The sequence below is a fragment of the Miscanthus floridulus genome, chromosome 5 (genome assembly GCF_019320115.1).
Source record: "Miscanthus floridulus cultivar M001 chromosome 5, ASM1932011v1, whole genome shotgun sequence".
NCBI classification, from domain to species: Eukaryota; Viridiplantae; Streptophyta; class Magnoliopsida; order Poales; family Poaceae; genus Miscanthus; species Miscanthus floridulus.
This window is the reverse complement of record NC_089584.1, coordinates 23,363,987-23,378,780: the sequence shown is the minus strand read 5'-3', so window position 1 is coordinate 23,378,780 and position 14,794 is coordinate 23,363,987. Positions and strand designations below refer to the sequence as shown.

The 14,794-nt window shown below is 49.3% G+C and overlaps 1 protein-coding gene across 1 annotated transcript; it reads right to left on the bottom strand.

Moving 5' to 3' along the window:
• Window positions 1–560: 560 nt before the first annotated feature.
• LOC136451775 (transcription factor HEC3-like) lies at window positions 561–1,854 on the bottom strand. The gene is made up of 4 exons (XM_066452460.1): window positions 1,330–1,854; window positions 1,002–1,181; window positions 797–862; window positions 561–671 (listed from the first exon to the last, which is right to left on the bottom strand). The coding sequence occupies exons 1-4, from the start codon at window positions 1,852–1,854 to the stop codon at window positions 561–563; spliced, it is 882 nt and encodes a 293-aa protein (XP_066308557.1).
• Window positions 1,855–14,794: the final 12,940 nt, after the last annotated feature.

Here is a 14,794-nt window from a genome sequence, read left to right as displayed (position 1 = left end):
CATTCACCCGGAATAGCAATAATGCAGGGACGATGCAGATTATATGCTAAGTAAAAGAAAAGTGTTGTTAAGACGACTATTCCACGATGTGTCACACAAGTTCTTCACAACATGTATCTGACATCGCCTTCGTTTAAGGCTTAGTGATTGGATTGTTGCTGTTTGCCGTAACTTTAAAACTTTGCCATGATTGTAACTTTTAGCTTACTGTTAATAATTTGGCCACGCAATGGGAGACAAATATGTATGTACATTTTCGGTAATCAAGCGGTCGAATATATTCAGATAACGTAACTGTGATACAAAACAAGATGTGATTATCTTGAAAAATTGATTGAGAAGAAAAAAAAAGGATCGACCATACTAGTATACGACTGAATTATTCGCCGCTAAACTAACTTCAGGTAACTTAACTGTCACTCTCTTAAGAAGTTGTCCTGTACTACTTTGTTTGCTGGCCTGTTCTTCGCCAGCCATACACCACGCATAGATAGATCTCCTAATTAACATCATCATCCTAGGCTCCTAGAGAAACTAAAACGAAGCAGTGCATGAGCTCATTATTTAGGGTACTGCTGGGATGACAGGATGGCATCCAAGGCGTCCTTCACTTGAGAGGGCTCTGGTGCCTTGCCTCCTTGTGCGGGCCAGAACTCATCGGCAGCCAACACCTGCATGCAGCATGCGTCCATCAGATAAAGATCGATACCATCCTATGCAGAAGGTAGCCAAAAGCACAGATCAGGCTACAGGATAACTCGAAACATTGTACGTATCGTCATCATCACGTACGTACCTTGACTTGCAGCTGGAGAAACTTGACATAGGTGATCGCCTTCTCTAGCATGGTGACCAAGTCCACCTACACAAGAACCATTTCCATCCAAATTATTAGCAGATAGGAACCAGTGAACTAAGATAGATACTGACTAATACAGCAGCTTAACAGAAACCTGCACAATATGTAGCGTGAGTGTATATATATATATGGATTATCATACCTTGGTGCCATTGGGCACAAGATCTTGCAGGACCTTGAGCTTCTCGGCAATCTTCTCTCTTCGAACCTTTGCAGCTACGCTTTGAGGGTCCTTGGTAGGAGCAGGAGCAGCCTTGGCCTTGCTCTTCCTGGCCCCGCCACCACACTGCTTCTTCGCTGCTGCAGCTTGCACCTCACCATCCTGCTTCAAATCAATATCATGTTACTATATATTCGCTTGAATCCAGTGTCCACTCATGACTAATTTTGATGTCATCCTTATGTATAACCATGCATGAATTAGCCTTGATTTTTGGAGATAAGTTAATATTGATTAGATAGTTAATTACCCGGCGTGCACGCTTGTGAGGCGCCTTGGCCGGCAGCTGAACGGTGCCCGGCTCCTGGATGTATAGGCCGGCATCATCAGGCGAGCTGCCTGGGCTGACGACGAGTCCAAAGTTGCAGCTGGATCCATGCTGCTGCTGTGCCGGATGCTCGACCATGCCAGCGGCCGCCGGGTCCATCCAGAGCGCGCACCCGTCTTCGCCATAGGCCAGGTGATGCTGTCCGCCGCTGCCGGCCTGCTCGAAGCTGAGCACCGACGAGCTGGAGCTGGATGTGGCGCACGAGCCACCGTAGGCAGCCCAGCTGCTGTAGTAATCAGCCGAGGCCCCGTCGCACCCGCCCTTGAAGTTATCGTCGTCGAAGGCGAGCTGCAGGGAGAGGGCCGCCGCAGCAGAGCCGCCGTCGGCCTCATCACCGTCCACGACGACGCCGTGGTAGCCGAATAGCTCGAGGGACATGGAGGAAGGTTCATCTTCGTACATCATTGGCCGGAGCAAAGCACTGCGCTTGCTTGCTGCCTGAGCCATCTAATTAATCCCTCGATGGACTGAGTTAGCTAGCTATCTAGCTTCGTATCACTAAGCGTGAGACCAGTGTGATCGTGTTTAGGAGATGGACAAGGAATAAACAGCTAGGGTTCCGTTCTTGGTAGCGCTGGGATGCCTAGCTCGATCTGGCTATGCATGAAACGTGTAGGCCGGCAGCCACTTATATAGAGAGAGATCTGAAAAAGAAGCTACTAGCAGGTGTTACTAACCTGTGGATCTTAAGACAGCAAGTTGGTGTAATCCTCTAACCAGCGAGGTCTTGAGCTGTCATACACGGTGAAATAAACACTACTATGTTACCTAAGAAGAGGACAGCCATGGATGGCATGACGCATAATTATCTGTACAGTTCAGCTTATTAAGGCAAGCAGCAGTAATTAGTGACACAGGCAGCTTGAGACCCGCCGCGGCATACGGGTGTCCCATGTTGTAGTGAAGAGAGGGCCACTAATTTACACACATACTCCTCCACAAATGGATCCTCTTCACGTGGCATTCAAGGCCACTTCGTGCTTGTGTGCATTGTTACAATAATAAAACAAAAGGTAGAAGGACCTCAGAGCTGGCTAAGCTAGGTGATGGCAAGCTTATTTTTTAAAGCTGGACGCCGGTCACTACTGAAAACGGGATCTTTACCAAGTGTAAACTGCTTCATCGAGTGTCAAAAATCGGGCACTCGACAAAGAATTGCACTCGGCGAAGAGTTCTTTACCGAGTGCCGGGCACTCGGTAAAAAAAAGCTCTCGGCAAAGGACTTCTTTGCCGAGTGCTAGGTTCTCGGCAAAAGTGCGGCACTCGGCATAGGCTGCCCCGCGTAACGGTGTTCGGTCACGTCCTTCTTTGCCGAGTGCCTGCTGTTAGCTCGGCAAAGAAGTTTTTTTTTAAAAAAAATCTTTGCCGAGTGTCCCAGATCTGGCACTCGGCAAAGATTTTTGTTTTTTTTAAAATATTTTGCCGAGTGCCCCTGATACGACGCTCGGCAAAGATTTTTTTTTTCGAAATTTCTTTGCCAGAGTGCCCCTGTGAAGGCACTCGGCAAAGAGGATATTTTAAAAAAATTCAAAACCCTCTTTGCCGAGTGACTTATTCTTGGCACTCGGTAAAGACCCCCTTTGCCGAGTGCCATGCCGTTCCTGGATACGGCCTCACACTACACTCAGTAACAGGACTATCATTTTTTGAATCATTAAATTCAATTATTCGTACCACGTGCAGTTCAAATTTATATTTTTCGAAAAAATTCAAGTAAACGAAATAAAGTAACTAAATATATCAAAAAGCCACAAAAAATCCCCAAATTCTAACTAGGAGTTCCTGATACTTTAAAAGGGCTGCACAGAAAATTTGGAGGCTAAAAACAAAAAATAAAAAAAACTTTGCCGAGTTCCGGAGAATGGCACTCGGCAAAGGGGGTCTTTGCCGAGTGCCAAGAATAAGGCACTCGGGAAAGAGGGTTTTGGTTTTTTTTTTAAATATCCTCTTTGCCGAGTGCCTTCGCAGAGGCACTCGACAAAGAAATTTTGAAAAAAAAATCTTTGCCGAGCGCCGTGTCAGAGGCACTTGGCAGAGTATTTAAAAAAACAAAAATCTTTGCCGAGTGTCAGATCTGGGACACTCGGCAAAGAATTTTTTTAAAAAAAATTAAAAAAACCTTTGCCAAGTGCCAGATCGAGGGCACTCGACAAAGGGGGGATTTAACCCCTCCCGCCTGGGCCGGCCACGCAGCCCGCACACACGCCACGCGCACGCGCCACCGCACGCTCACCCGCGCTGCCACCGCCCGCGCGCCCGTGCCGCCACGCCGCCTGCGTCGCCCGCGCACCCACGCGCCCGCGCGGCCCGCGCCCTGCCCCTGGCCGCGTCTTGCCACCAACCGCGCCAGCCCTGCCCTCAGCTGTGCCCTGCCCTGCCCTCGGCCGCGCCCCGTGGACCGGCCACCCCGATGCCGCCCGTGCCCGACTCCGGCGACCCCGACTCTGACCCCGACGCCGCCTGCCCCTACCCTCGGCGCCCGTCAGGTATGCCTTCTCTCTTGTTGTTGTGGTAGTGATAGTTGTAGTAGTATTAGTTGTACTAGTAGTGCTAGTGGTAGTAGTAGTATTAGAAGTAGTGGTAGTAGTAGTACAACTAGTGGTGGTAGTAGTAGAATTAGTGGTGGTAGTAGTAGTAGTGGTAGTAGTAGTAGTATAACTAGTGGTAGTAGTTGTAGCAATAGTGGTAATAGTAGTAGTAGAACTAGTGGTAGTAGTAGTAGCAATAGTGGAAGTAGTAGTAGAAGTAGTGGTATTACTTGGATATATTCTTCTGCATGGATTGATATCCAAACTACATGGCTTCTCTTGAGACATATGTGCTTGTCGGCCATTATGCCATTGTTTTTTTTAGGTTTTGAAAACCTCACCGTGCAGGGGAGGTTCTGCCGATTTTTTTTAAATGACAGTATTTTGTTCTATTTTTGTAGAGAGGAGACCGTCGGAGCCGAGTTGGAGTTCCCGTCACCGTGCCAGTCTGCCTGCACCGCGTCGCCTCGCCACTGCACTGACCCGCCACGGCCCCGCTAGCCTGACTCCACTGCCACCCTAAGTATAACCCCTCTTTCCGTACCATGGTCGTAGATCGCGTAACCCAGTTAGGCGTCTCCCGTTCGAAAGAGATACGGTTGGAGGTATGCAGATCTTTGCATATCTATGACCGTATCTGTTTCGAATTGTCCACGTTTTTTGGACAGCCCACGGATGCGTAGATGGATTAGTTTCCATGGTCTGCTCTAGTCCTAGATAGAGTTTCGGCATCACCTCCTTGTTGTTCTCCGGATATGTACTCTTCTTTGGCAGGACGTGTATCTGAAGAACAGTGGGGAGGTGCTGCCAAAATTCTATCTTGGATAGGAGTAGAGTATGAAAACTAACCTCATCTACGCATCCGCGAGTGGGATTAGGACCTATCCTCACCTATTAGACAGTAGGAATGCCATGTAGATATAATTGATGGTTACATTACTCGCTGATACATATGTTAGAGGATGGATGACCGTTAGTGGATGTACACAGGCTGGAGAAGTCAGAGTGATTACACCGCGAAATGGATGAACAAGACCGATGCTTTCTTGAACAGTGCATTTGGCAAGGCTGCTAAAGGACATTGCCTAGTTTTGTGTCCCTGCAGCAAATGTGGAAACAGGAGAAGGGTAAACAAGGTGGAAATGGGTAAACATCTTATGAAGAATGGATTTACGCCGGACTACACCCGGTGGGTCCACCATGGTGAAGCCCATCGTATGAGAGAGGAGGTGGTGAGACCACGGGTGGAGGCTTTTGATGCTGATGCCGGGGTAGCAGACATGTTAGATGACTTTCACCAAGGACAGTTCGATGAGGGACGTGAGAAGGAGGAGATGGAGGCAGCCGCACAGGCGTTCTACGACATGATGGACTCGGCACAAAAACCCCTTCACGATCGGTCAATGGTGTCTCAATTGGATGCTATTGGACGCTTAATGGGGTTAAAGTCCGAGTTAAACTTGAGTGGGCCTGGCTTCGATAAGATGTTGGCCGTGATTGGCACCTTGCTTCCGGAGGGCCACATTCTGCCAAAGAGCATGTACGAGTCACAGAAACTCCTTCGTGCACTTAAGATGCCGTATGAGCAGATACATGCTTGTCCGAAGGGGTGCGTCCTATTTAGAAAAGAACATGAGCATGCAAAGTTCTATCCAAAGTGTAAATCCTCCAGGTACCTGGAGGTAGACTCTGATGATGGCCAGAAGAGGCAACTTACGACCCCCATGAAAATCCTATGGTACCTTCCGTTCCTACCGAGGATCCAACATCTATACATGACCGAGGAATCCATGAAACAGATGACATGGCACAAAAATGGCAAATGGTACAATCCTGACAAGATGGTACAACCATCCGATGGTGAAGCTTGGATCCGCTTTAATGACAAACATTGTGACAAAGTAGATGAGGCTCGTAATGTACGTGTCGCGCTGGCAACAGATGTGTTCAATCCTTATGGAATGATGGCTGCCCCATACACATGTTGGTCCATCTTCGTTATCCCCCTTAATCTCCCCCCGGTGTCTCCTTTCAATGACATAACGTATTCTTGTCGTTGATAATTCCTGGACACCCAGGGAGTAATATGGGTGTGTTCATGGAGCCTGTGTTTGATGAATTGGTCCGTGCTTGGGACGAAGGGGTATGGACATACGATTGAGCTACAAAGACAACCTTCAAAATGCACGTTTGGTACCACTACTCCCTGCATGACTTCCTGACGTATGGGATATTCTACGCCTTGTGTGTTCACGGGAAGTTTCTATGCCCAATATGCAAGGAAGGTGTGAGGTTCATTTGGTTGCAGAAGGGTGGCAAGTATTCATCGTTCAACAGACATCGTCAATTCCTACCTCTTGACCATCCATTCAGACAAGACATCAAGAACTTTACGAAATGTGTCAAAGTGACAAACCCTGCACCGTGGATGATGGCCGGTGCCGAGGTTAATGCTCAGATAGATGCTCTCGTGCCCAATGAAGAAGGTGGTTTTGTGGGATATGGTGAGCAACATATGTCGACTCATATCTCGGGCATGACGAGGCTCCCCTATTTCGTTGACCTTCTTCTGCCACATAACATTGATGTAATACACACTGAAAAGACGACATCAGTGAGTACACTCCCGCCTGAGGCATACACGAACCTAAGCATCCACTCCCGCATCAGTGAGTACACTGAGGTGGCGAGGTCGCTCCATGGGTCAGACCATGATCCGAGCACCCAGGACTTCGATGGAGAGACCGTCATGAGGGCGGGTCAAGGCAAGAAGCATGGGCGGTTCTGGCTTGGCGACGGCGTCATCGACACGGCCTCTACTCCCTCTCTCTCCTAGATCCGAGCACAGAGCATGAACGAGAGCCCAGCCATTCGCACACGACCGATCGTTGCACAACACCGGGTCGACGCACTCGAGGTTATTCCTGTTTTACTCGTCATACATTGATCTTTACACATCTTAATTAGCTTTGCATTACTGAAACATTGGAGTGAAATATTGCAAGCCCGGCTAGAACAAGAAATGAGGCAACGTCAAGAGCTGGAGGCCAGGCACCAGAGGATGGTGGCCTAGCTGGAGGCCGAGCGGGCTGAGCGGCAGGCCCAGGCGCAGAGGTTGACGGACATTACGGAGTTCCTACAAGGGCTTAGGCAACGTGTGGTCTTCTCTCTGCCAGCTGGGATGTTGGTTCCACCTCCGTCTCCGCGTCCTGCACCTCCAGCTACTCCTGTGAGTATGAAAGCTTTTTACTTTCGCTTGTGCTTTGCTTGTATGGCCTCTACCTTCCTAGATTAGCTATTCAAATAATCTTGTCTTATATGCAATCTTTTCTCCTTTGTGCAGTCTTCATCTGACGATGGTTCGAATAATCTACCTCATGCACCTTCGAATGATGGACCTTCACCACAGTCACAGTGCTCGAGATGAGTGCACGTTGTATTTTTTTCATTTGTTGTTCACTTGGTGATGGACTTGTGATATACTTGTGATGCACTTGTGGACTTTGATGGACTTGTGGATTTATTTAAATGGACTTGAGCACTTATTATTATATATGTGATATATATTGTAATGAATGTGATATGTGCGGATAGATGTGTGGATGGATGAGATATTTATGTGATGGATGAGAAATATATGTGATATATGTTTGTATGAATTTATTTGTCATAATGGAATGTAAAAAATTTTAAAAATTACCGTTTTGGGTCACTTTGCCAAGTGTTGCACTCGGCAAAGGACCCCGTTGTCGAGTGCCATGATCACAGCACTCAGCAAAGCTGGAAAAATGGGCGCTCGAAAAACCATTTTTCCAGCTTTGACGAGTGCCATAAAAAAAATTCAAACTTTGTCGAGTGCCGGCCAGAGAGCACTCGGCAAAGATTTTTTTTTTAAAAAAAAATTCAAACTTTACCGAGTGTCGGCCAGAGGGCACTCGGCAAAGAATTTTTTTTAAAAAAAATTCAAACTTTGCCAAGTGCCGGCAAGAGGGCACTCGGCAAAGAATTTTTTTTAAAAAAATCAAATTTTGCCGAGCGCCAATCAGGGGGCATTCGGCAAAGAAATTTTTTTTTTTAAAAAAAATTTTGCCGGGTGCCTGCAGGGTTGGCACTCGGCAAAGCCACCATGAACGGGGCCGACGCCGTGACGGTCGCTTTTCTTTGCCGAGTGCCCCCCGGGGCTCTCGGCAAAGCTTTTGCCAAGTGTCTGATAAAAAACACTCGGCAAAACGGCTTTTGTCGATTAATTTTTTACCGTGTGTTCTTTGCCGAGTGCCACACTCGGCAAAGGCTTTGCCAAGTACAATTTAGCCTTGGCCGAGTGCCTCAGACACTCGGCTAAGAACGTGAATCTAGTTGTGAGTGCACGCACGAAGTATTAACAGCTAGCGAGCAATCTCGGCTTCCATCCCCATACATAATATCCAAGCCCATGTGCAGTATAGAAGAAATAAAGATCGATACATATGCATGCATACAGAAGAACTTCATTATCATGCATGCACAGACTACCAAGTTTATAAAAGAAAATATATTGACATCTATCTACAATCTCGAATGAACCCACGTCAAAATATATTTCGTAGTGCATCTAATAAATATAGTTTGACGTGTAGTAGATGTTTGTGTATCTTTGTATAAACTTGATCAAATTTAGAAAAGTTTAGCTTAGAACAAAGCTAAAACAACTTATAATTTGGATCGTATGGAGACTAGCATATGCTGGTGTGAAAATGGCTGCAAAATGGTGTCATATACTCCTGTACCTACTATGTGTAACAGGCAGCCACCCAAGAGACGGCCTTCCAGTGACATTAGAGTACCAATCTGGTTATCCAGCTTCCTGAAAGACAAAATGTGCTCAAATGGTCAATTCTGAGTTCCAAACAGTTTAAATATGGTTGGAGATAGATAGGCATCAAATGTGCAATTAACCATGAGGTACACATACTCATCATTCTTCTGCACTGTAACCTAGAAGAAAATAGTGCTAATGGATAGTCGGTACAATTACCAACTTGCATCCAGCTAAACGGGAGCACTAGTGGAACACTGGACGGCTATGTGTTACCTAAGTTAGTTAGCCGTACATAAAGGACGTATCTAGTACAGAGAGCTCCTGTTCTATGTGGGGTCTAGGGAAAGGTGTTAGTGGCGAGTCTTACCCTCGCCTGTGTAATATGAGGAGACCACGATTCGAACCTGAAACCTTCCAGTCATAGACGGTAAGACTCTACCTCTTGCACCGGGGCCGCCTTCTTAGTTAGCCATACATACCTTAAAATAATATAAGCTGTACTGCTACGTACAGGGAAGATAACCTTCATGCACGGGCATCCTAACAAGGCAGGTCAGCCATGGTATCCGCTCCAAGCTTCGACGTGCCCTCACGTTTCATCGGGAAGCTATGTACCACTGAAAATTAACCAATGCTTGATTGTCCTTGCAAGAGTGGCCTTTCTAAGCTTCACATGGCTTTGCTAGCAGAGCCCAACACTGCTGAAATATTTATGTCGAGCGCATGTGTCACACTTGCTGCGAAAACGCTTAAACTATTTGTCCTCCATGTTGATCCCTGGCTGTCTTGTACAGGTAAGCAACTAGCTTACCAGCACACAAAGTCACTCACTATCGCTAGAGGTAGAAGAAGAGGTTGAGAACAACACACACACTCAACATAAGCGCCAGCGTTAACCGAAGTCCTGCCCTTTGGTTTGTGGCAACTGAACCGAGTATTCCATTGCTCTTTGAATGGAATATATATAACTCTAGTTGTACCTCTACCAGATACATAGTTGTTGGCCAACTACCTACTCCTGAATTCAAGAGTATACCAACTACCTACTCCTATGGTAGAGGGTTCATCAACTACCTACTCCTAAGGTATAGGGTTCACCAACTACCTACTCCTAACAGTACAAAGCTTACCTCAGCCCACTATCAAGTCATGGCTGATGTAATAGCTACCAACTAATGTACTAGAGGTGACCTATTGTAATACTGCTACAGCTACAGAGAACTAGTTGGCAGAGTTGATCAGTGCTCAACTCCCAATAGGAAGTGGTCGGTCGAGCCGACCAGTCTTCAACCAAGGAGAGAATGGGGAGCATCAGATTATGTCCAATAATTCTTCCCCTAATTCTACTGCTAGCCTGATGCCTTGACCTCATCCATGCCAATCATCTTTCTTAGCTCCATGAACCACAGGCGTTCGAGTGACTTGGTGAGGATGTCAGCGAGTTGTCTGCCGGTCTCGACAAACTCGATGACGATCTGCCCTCCATCGATGTAGTCCTAGAGGAAGTGGAACTTGATGTCGATGTCCCTGCTCCGGTCGTGGAGGACAAGGTTCTTGGCGAGGGCGATGGTAGGCTGGTTGTCCACCATCAGAGCTAGCGGATGAGCTTCATCGCCGGTTAGCTCGCTCAGCAGCTGGCGTAGCCAGATAGCCTGGCACGCCACCATGGCTGCTGCGACGTACTCCGCCTCACACGTCGATAGCGCCACGGTCTTTTGCTTCAGCGACTGCCAAGCAATGGGGGCGCTCCAAAGAAGACGAGCATGCCGGAGGTGCTCCGTTGCCCATCAATGTCGCCCGCCATGTCCGCATCGCTGAAACCAGTGAGCTCCGGCTCGCCTTCCTTTGCCTTGGGGGTGCCTCACTGAACACCGTGAGCCACAACCCTCCCTTGCCTCCACTCTTGGGGAAGATGATCGCTTGATCGAGCATCCCCTTGACATAGCGCAACAACCTTTTCACTACCGACTAGTGATCTTCGTGCGGGTCCTCCATGAAACGGTTGACGTACCCAACCGCGAACGCAATGTCCGGTCGGGTATGAGTGAGGTAGCGTAGCCCGCCGATGATACTCCGGTAGCGCGTCGCGTCCACCTTTGCAGCAGTGTTGTGCTTGCTCAGCTTTAGCCGCTCCTCCATCGGAGTCGCGCACGGCTTTCACTCCGCCATGCCGCCGCGCTCTAGCAGCTTCTCCACGTAGGCACGCTGACCTAGGGAGATGCTCTGCTTCCCTTGCCTCACCTCGATGCTGAGGTAGTAGGAGAGCGTGCCGAGATCGCTCATCTTGAAACGAGCCGCCATCTCGCGTTTGAAACCGTCGATGTCCTCTGCTCGTGCTCCGATGACTATTAAGTCATCTACGTACACGTCGATGATGAGCTCCTTTCCCTGTCGTTGTGTGTAGAGTGCGTGCTCTGTAGTGTAGCGAGGTAACTCAAGCTCAACCAAGGTGGCGTCGAGCTTGGCGTTCCACACCCGGGGGGCCTGCCGTAGCCCATAGAGCGCCTTGCGCAGCTTGAGCATCATGTGCTTAGCGCCCTTGATGGCGAAGCCCGGAGCTTTCTTGACGAAGACCTTCTCTGCGAGCTCGCCGTTGAGGAACGTAGACTTGACATCGAGGTGGTGGACACACCAATCCTTCGCTACTGCCATGGCCAATAGCAAGCGAACGGACTCCATTCGTGCCATCGGAGCAAAGACTTCCTCGAAGTCGATGCCCTCACGCTGCACGATGCCGCGGGCGACGAGCCGAGCCTTGTACTAGACAATGGCGCCGCGCTCGTCCTGCTTCACCTTGTAGACCCACTTCAAGCCGATCGCCTTGCAGCCTACCGGTGGATCTACCAGCTCCCATGTGCCATTATCCTCGATGGCCTTCATCTCTTCCGACATCGCCCGTCATGAATTGGCGTCGCGTTCAGCCACTGCGAACGTCGGTGGCTCCTCGGCACTAACAAGGAGCAACTCTAGATTGTCGAGCAGCCGACTCGCTAGGCCTGTGGCCCCTGCATTGCCAATGATGTTGTCCAGCCTGCGGAACCAGACCTCCTGACCGTCGTGGAAGGCATCCATGAACTCGCTGATGTCGCTCAGAGGGGAGGTGAACTCGATCGGTGGTCCTCGGCTTTCCTATTCTGCCAGAGTGGTCGGCATCGCTGCTGGACCGCTCGACACCACTACCGGAGTGGTCGGCATCGCTGCTGGATCACTCAGCACCATTGCCAGAGTGGTCAGATCCACTGCTGGAGCGGTCAGCACCACTCCTGGAGTGGTCGACTCTACTGCTGGAGCGCTCTGCATTGTTGCTGAAGTACTCGGCACCCCCTCTGCAGTGCTCGGCACTCCTCCCAGAGTGCTCGGCACTGCCCCAGGAGTGCTCGGCTCTGTTGCTGGAGTGGTCAACACCTCCTCTCCAGCGTCTCCACCACCGTGAATGACCATGCGCTCGACGACGAAGGTACTGGTGATGCCATCAGCTTCCCCCGTGCCCCGACTGTCCTAGTCCTAGGCCGCCTTCTCATCGAACTTCACTGTGCCGGTCACGTCGTCGTCGAGCTCGGAGAAGGATACCTTGGAGCCCATCATGTGGTTGGTGACGCCGGAGTCCATGTACCACTGCTGCTCCTGCTCACCGCCCACACGTTCGAGGTGGACTTGGACGCGCGGTTCATCGAGGTTGATAGCCTTCAGAGCCATCCTAGGCCCTTCCACCGCCATCCCCTTTCCCTTCTCCTTGGCCTCAACGTCGTGTAGTGCACAGAACGTCGTCATCCGGAGAGTGGCCTCATCATCATCATCAGCCTACGCCAGATGAGCCTCAGCCTTCTTCTCCTGCTTACGATTTGGGCACTCCTTTCCCTAATGACTCGTCTTCCCGCAGCGCCGGCAGGCCTTGGGGTCGACCTTCTTCTTCTTCTCTGAAGAAGCCTTGCCATGGCGTTTGCCATCGTCACCGCGGCTGGAGGAGGCTTCCTCGGACTTCTTCTCCTTCATCCGGGTAGCCCACTCCTCTTCTGTCAGCAGCAACTTGCAGCTGTCTGTCGTTGTTGTGGCTAGCTCCATGCACTCGTCCACTGCCCGTAGATAATCTGTCACATCCTCAATGGTGAGGGTGGACAAGTCCAGCATCGTCTTTATGTAGAGAGCAATCTAGATGTACTTCGCCGGCACAGAGTGGAGGTACTTGGAGACCGCCTCTTCTTTGTCGATGGTGACACCGTGGCTCCTCAGCTTGCTGATGAGCGTCTATAGGCAGATGGAGAAGTTCTCCACCGATTCACCATCCTTGAACTTAAGGTTGGCGTACTCCTGCTTCAGTAGCTGGGCCATCGCCTTCTTTGCATGGTCGGAACCAACACGCATCGCCGCAATGGCCTCCCACGCCTCATTAGCAGAGCTCTTCGCCCCCAACGGCTCTTTGTACTCTGCTGGCACATCAGCGAGGATGGCTTTCAACGCTGACATGTCATCTTCTTTGTTGTCGGTGCCCTTGTCAATGGCATTCCAGAGCCGTCGGGCTCTGAGCTTGACCTTCATGGTCACCGCCCATTCGCCATAGTTGGTGCGAGTCAACGTCGGCCAACTGGTGCCGTTGACCTCCCGCACCATGCGCGTAACGACCTCCTATTGTGGCTGGGCAGCCACAGCAGCGCTGCTGCTGTCGCCCATCTCCAAACCGTCCGTCATCGCCAGCGGTTAGTTCGGTGACGGCGCTTGTACGGCTTTAATACCACTTGTTGATCCCTGGTTGCCCTGCACAGGTAAGCAACTAACTTACCAGCACACACACTCACTCACTATGGCTAAAGGTAGAAGAAGAGATTGAGAACAGCGCACACACACTCAGCACAAAGCGCCAGCGTTGGCCGAAGCCCTGCCCTTTGGTTTGTGGCAATTGAACTGAGTATTCCATTGCCCTTTGATGGAATATATACAACTCTAGCTGTACCTCTATCAGGTACAGTAGTTGTTGGCCAACTACCTACTCCTGAGTTCAAGAGTACACTAACTACCTACTCCTAAGGTACAGGGTTCACCAACTAACTACTTCTAATAGTACAAAGCTTACCTCAGCTTACTACCAAGTCATGGTTGATGTAATAGCTATCAACTAATGTACTAGAGGTGGCCTATTATAATACTACTACAGCTATAGAGAACTGATCGACAGTCCCCAACTCCTAACAGAGAGTGGTCGGCCGAGCCGACCAGTCTCCAACAAAGAGAGAATGGGCAGAGCAGATTATGTCTAACACTCCGGCCTCCGGAGTCAGCTTCAGCCTCAGCAGCCGTGAGAAACCAGGACCTGCAATCTCAGAGAGAGAAGAACAGACAAACGGACGTGCGACGCAGTCGTGCAGCACATAGAGATTCCACCCCACCAAGCTACTCGACTCCATGCATCCTGCAATACAAAACTGGAAAATCGGATAGATAAAGTATCACAGTTCACAAGTAGAATGTACCAGTATTATACAGAGCTGACGTACTCGTCAACTTCGAGTAAACAACAGCTAGTGCATGCCTGGACTATATATTCCCTGTTGATCAGATGCTTTGGGGATAACTTCTCAACAAACTGGATATATTTGGATATCATTAACTCTAAGCATGGTTTTGTGCCTTGGTTTAGTTGGGTTGCTCCAATATAATGGCTGTACAACTATGTGTTATGATACAAGTGCGTTGTGCTGACACGGCACACGCAACCACCCACCGGCATCCTCTACTCCTCTGGGCTCTGGTTTCAGCTGACCAGAATCAGGTGTCTGACAGCACAGCAATAGCAATTCAGTCATTCAGTGATGTTGATATGAGCAACAGGTGTCAACCAGCCAGGGCATCCCATATGGTCAGACCTCTTGAAAATAAAGGATATCTACCTACAGGGTAGGAAAACAATAACTAGAGATGGCAAGAAAACACTCTTCTGGGAAGATACTTGGCTTCATGATAAGCCCCTATGCCTCATATTCCCAGACCTGTTTAAGATCTGTGAACAACCAGATGTGACTGTACATCATATGAAACTAGAGCCACAAATGATAACTTTCACTAGGTG

Bases quoted from the DNA above. Each gene is read 5' to 3' on its own strand.
- LOC136451775 (XM_066452460.1), bottom strand. From the start codon at position 1,854: ATGGCTCAGGCAGCAAGCAAGCGCAGTGCTTTGCTCCGGCCAATGATG. The intron at 1,182-1,329 runs GTAATTAACTAT...GATTTGAAGCAG, and splicing joins CTCACAAGCGTGCACGCCGG to GATGGTGAGGTGCAAGCTGC. The intron at 672-796 runs GTACGTACGTGA...TGCTGCATGCAG, and splicing joins TTCTCCAGCTGCAAGTCAAG to GTGTTGGCTGCCGATGAGTT.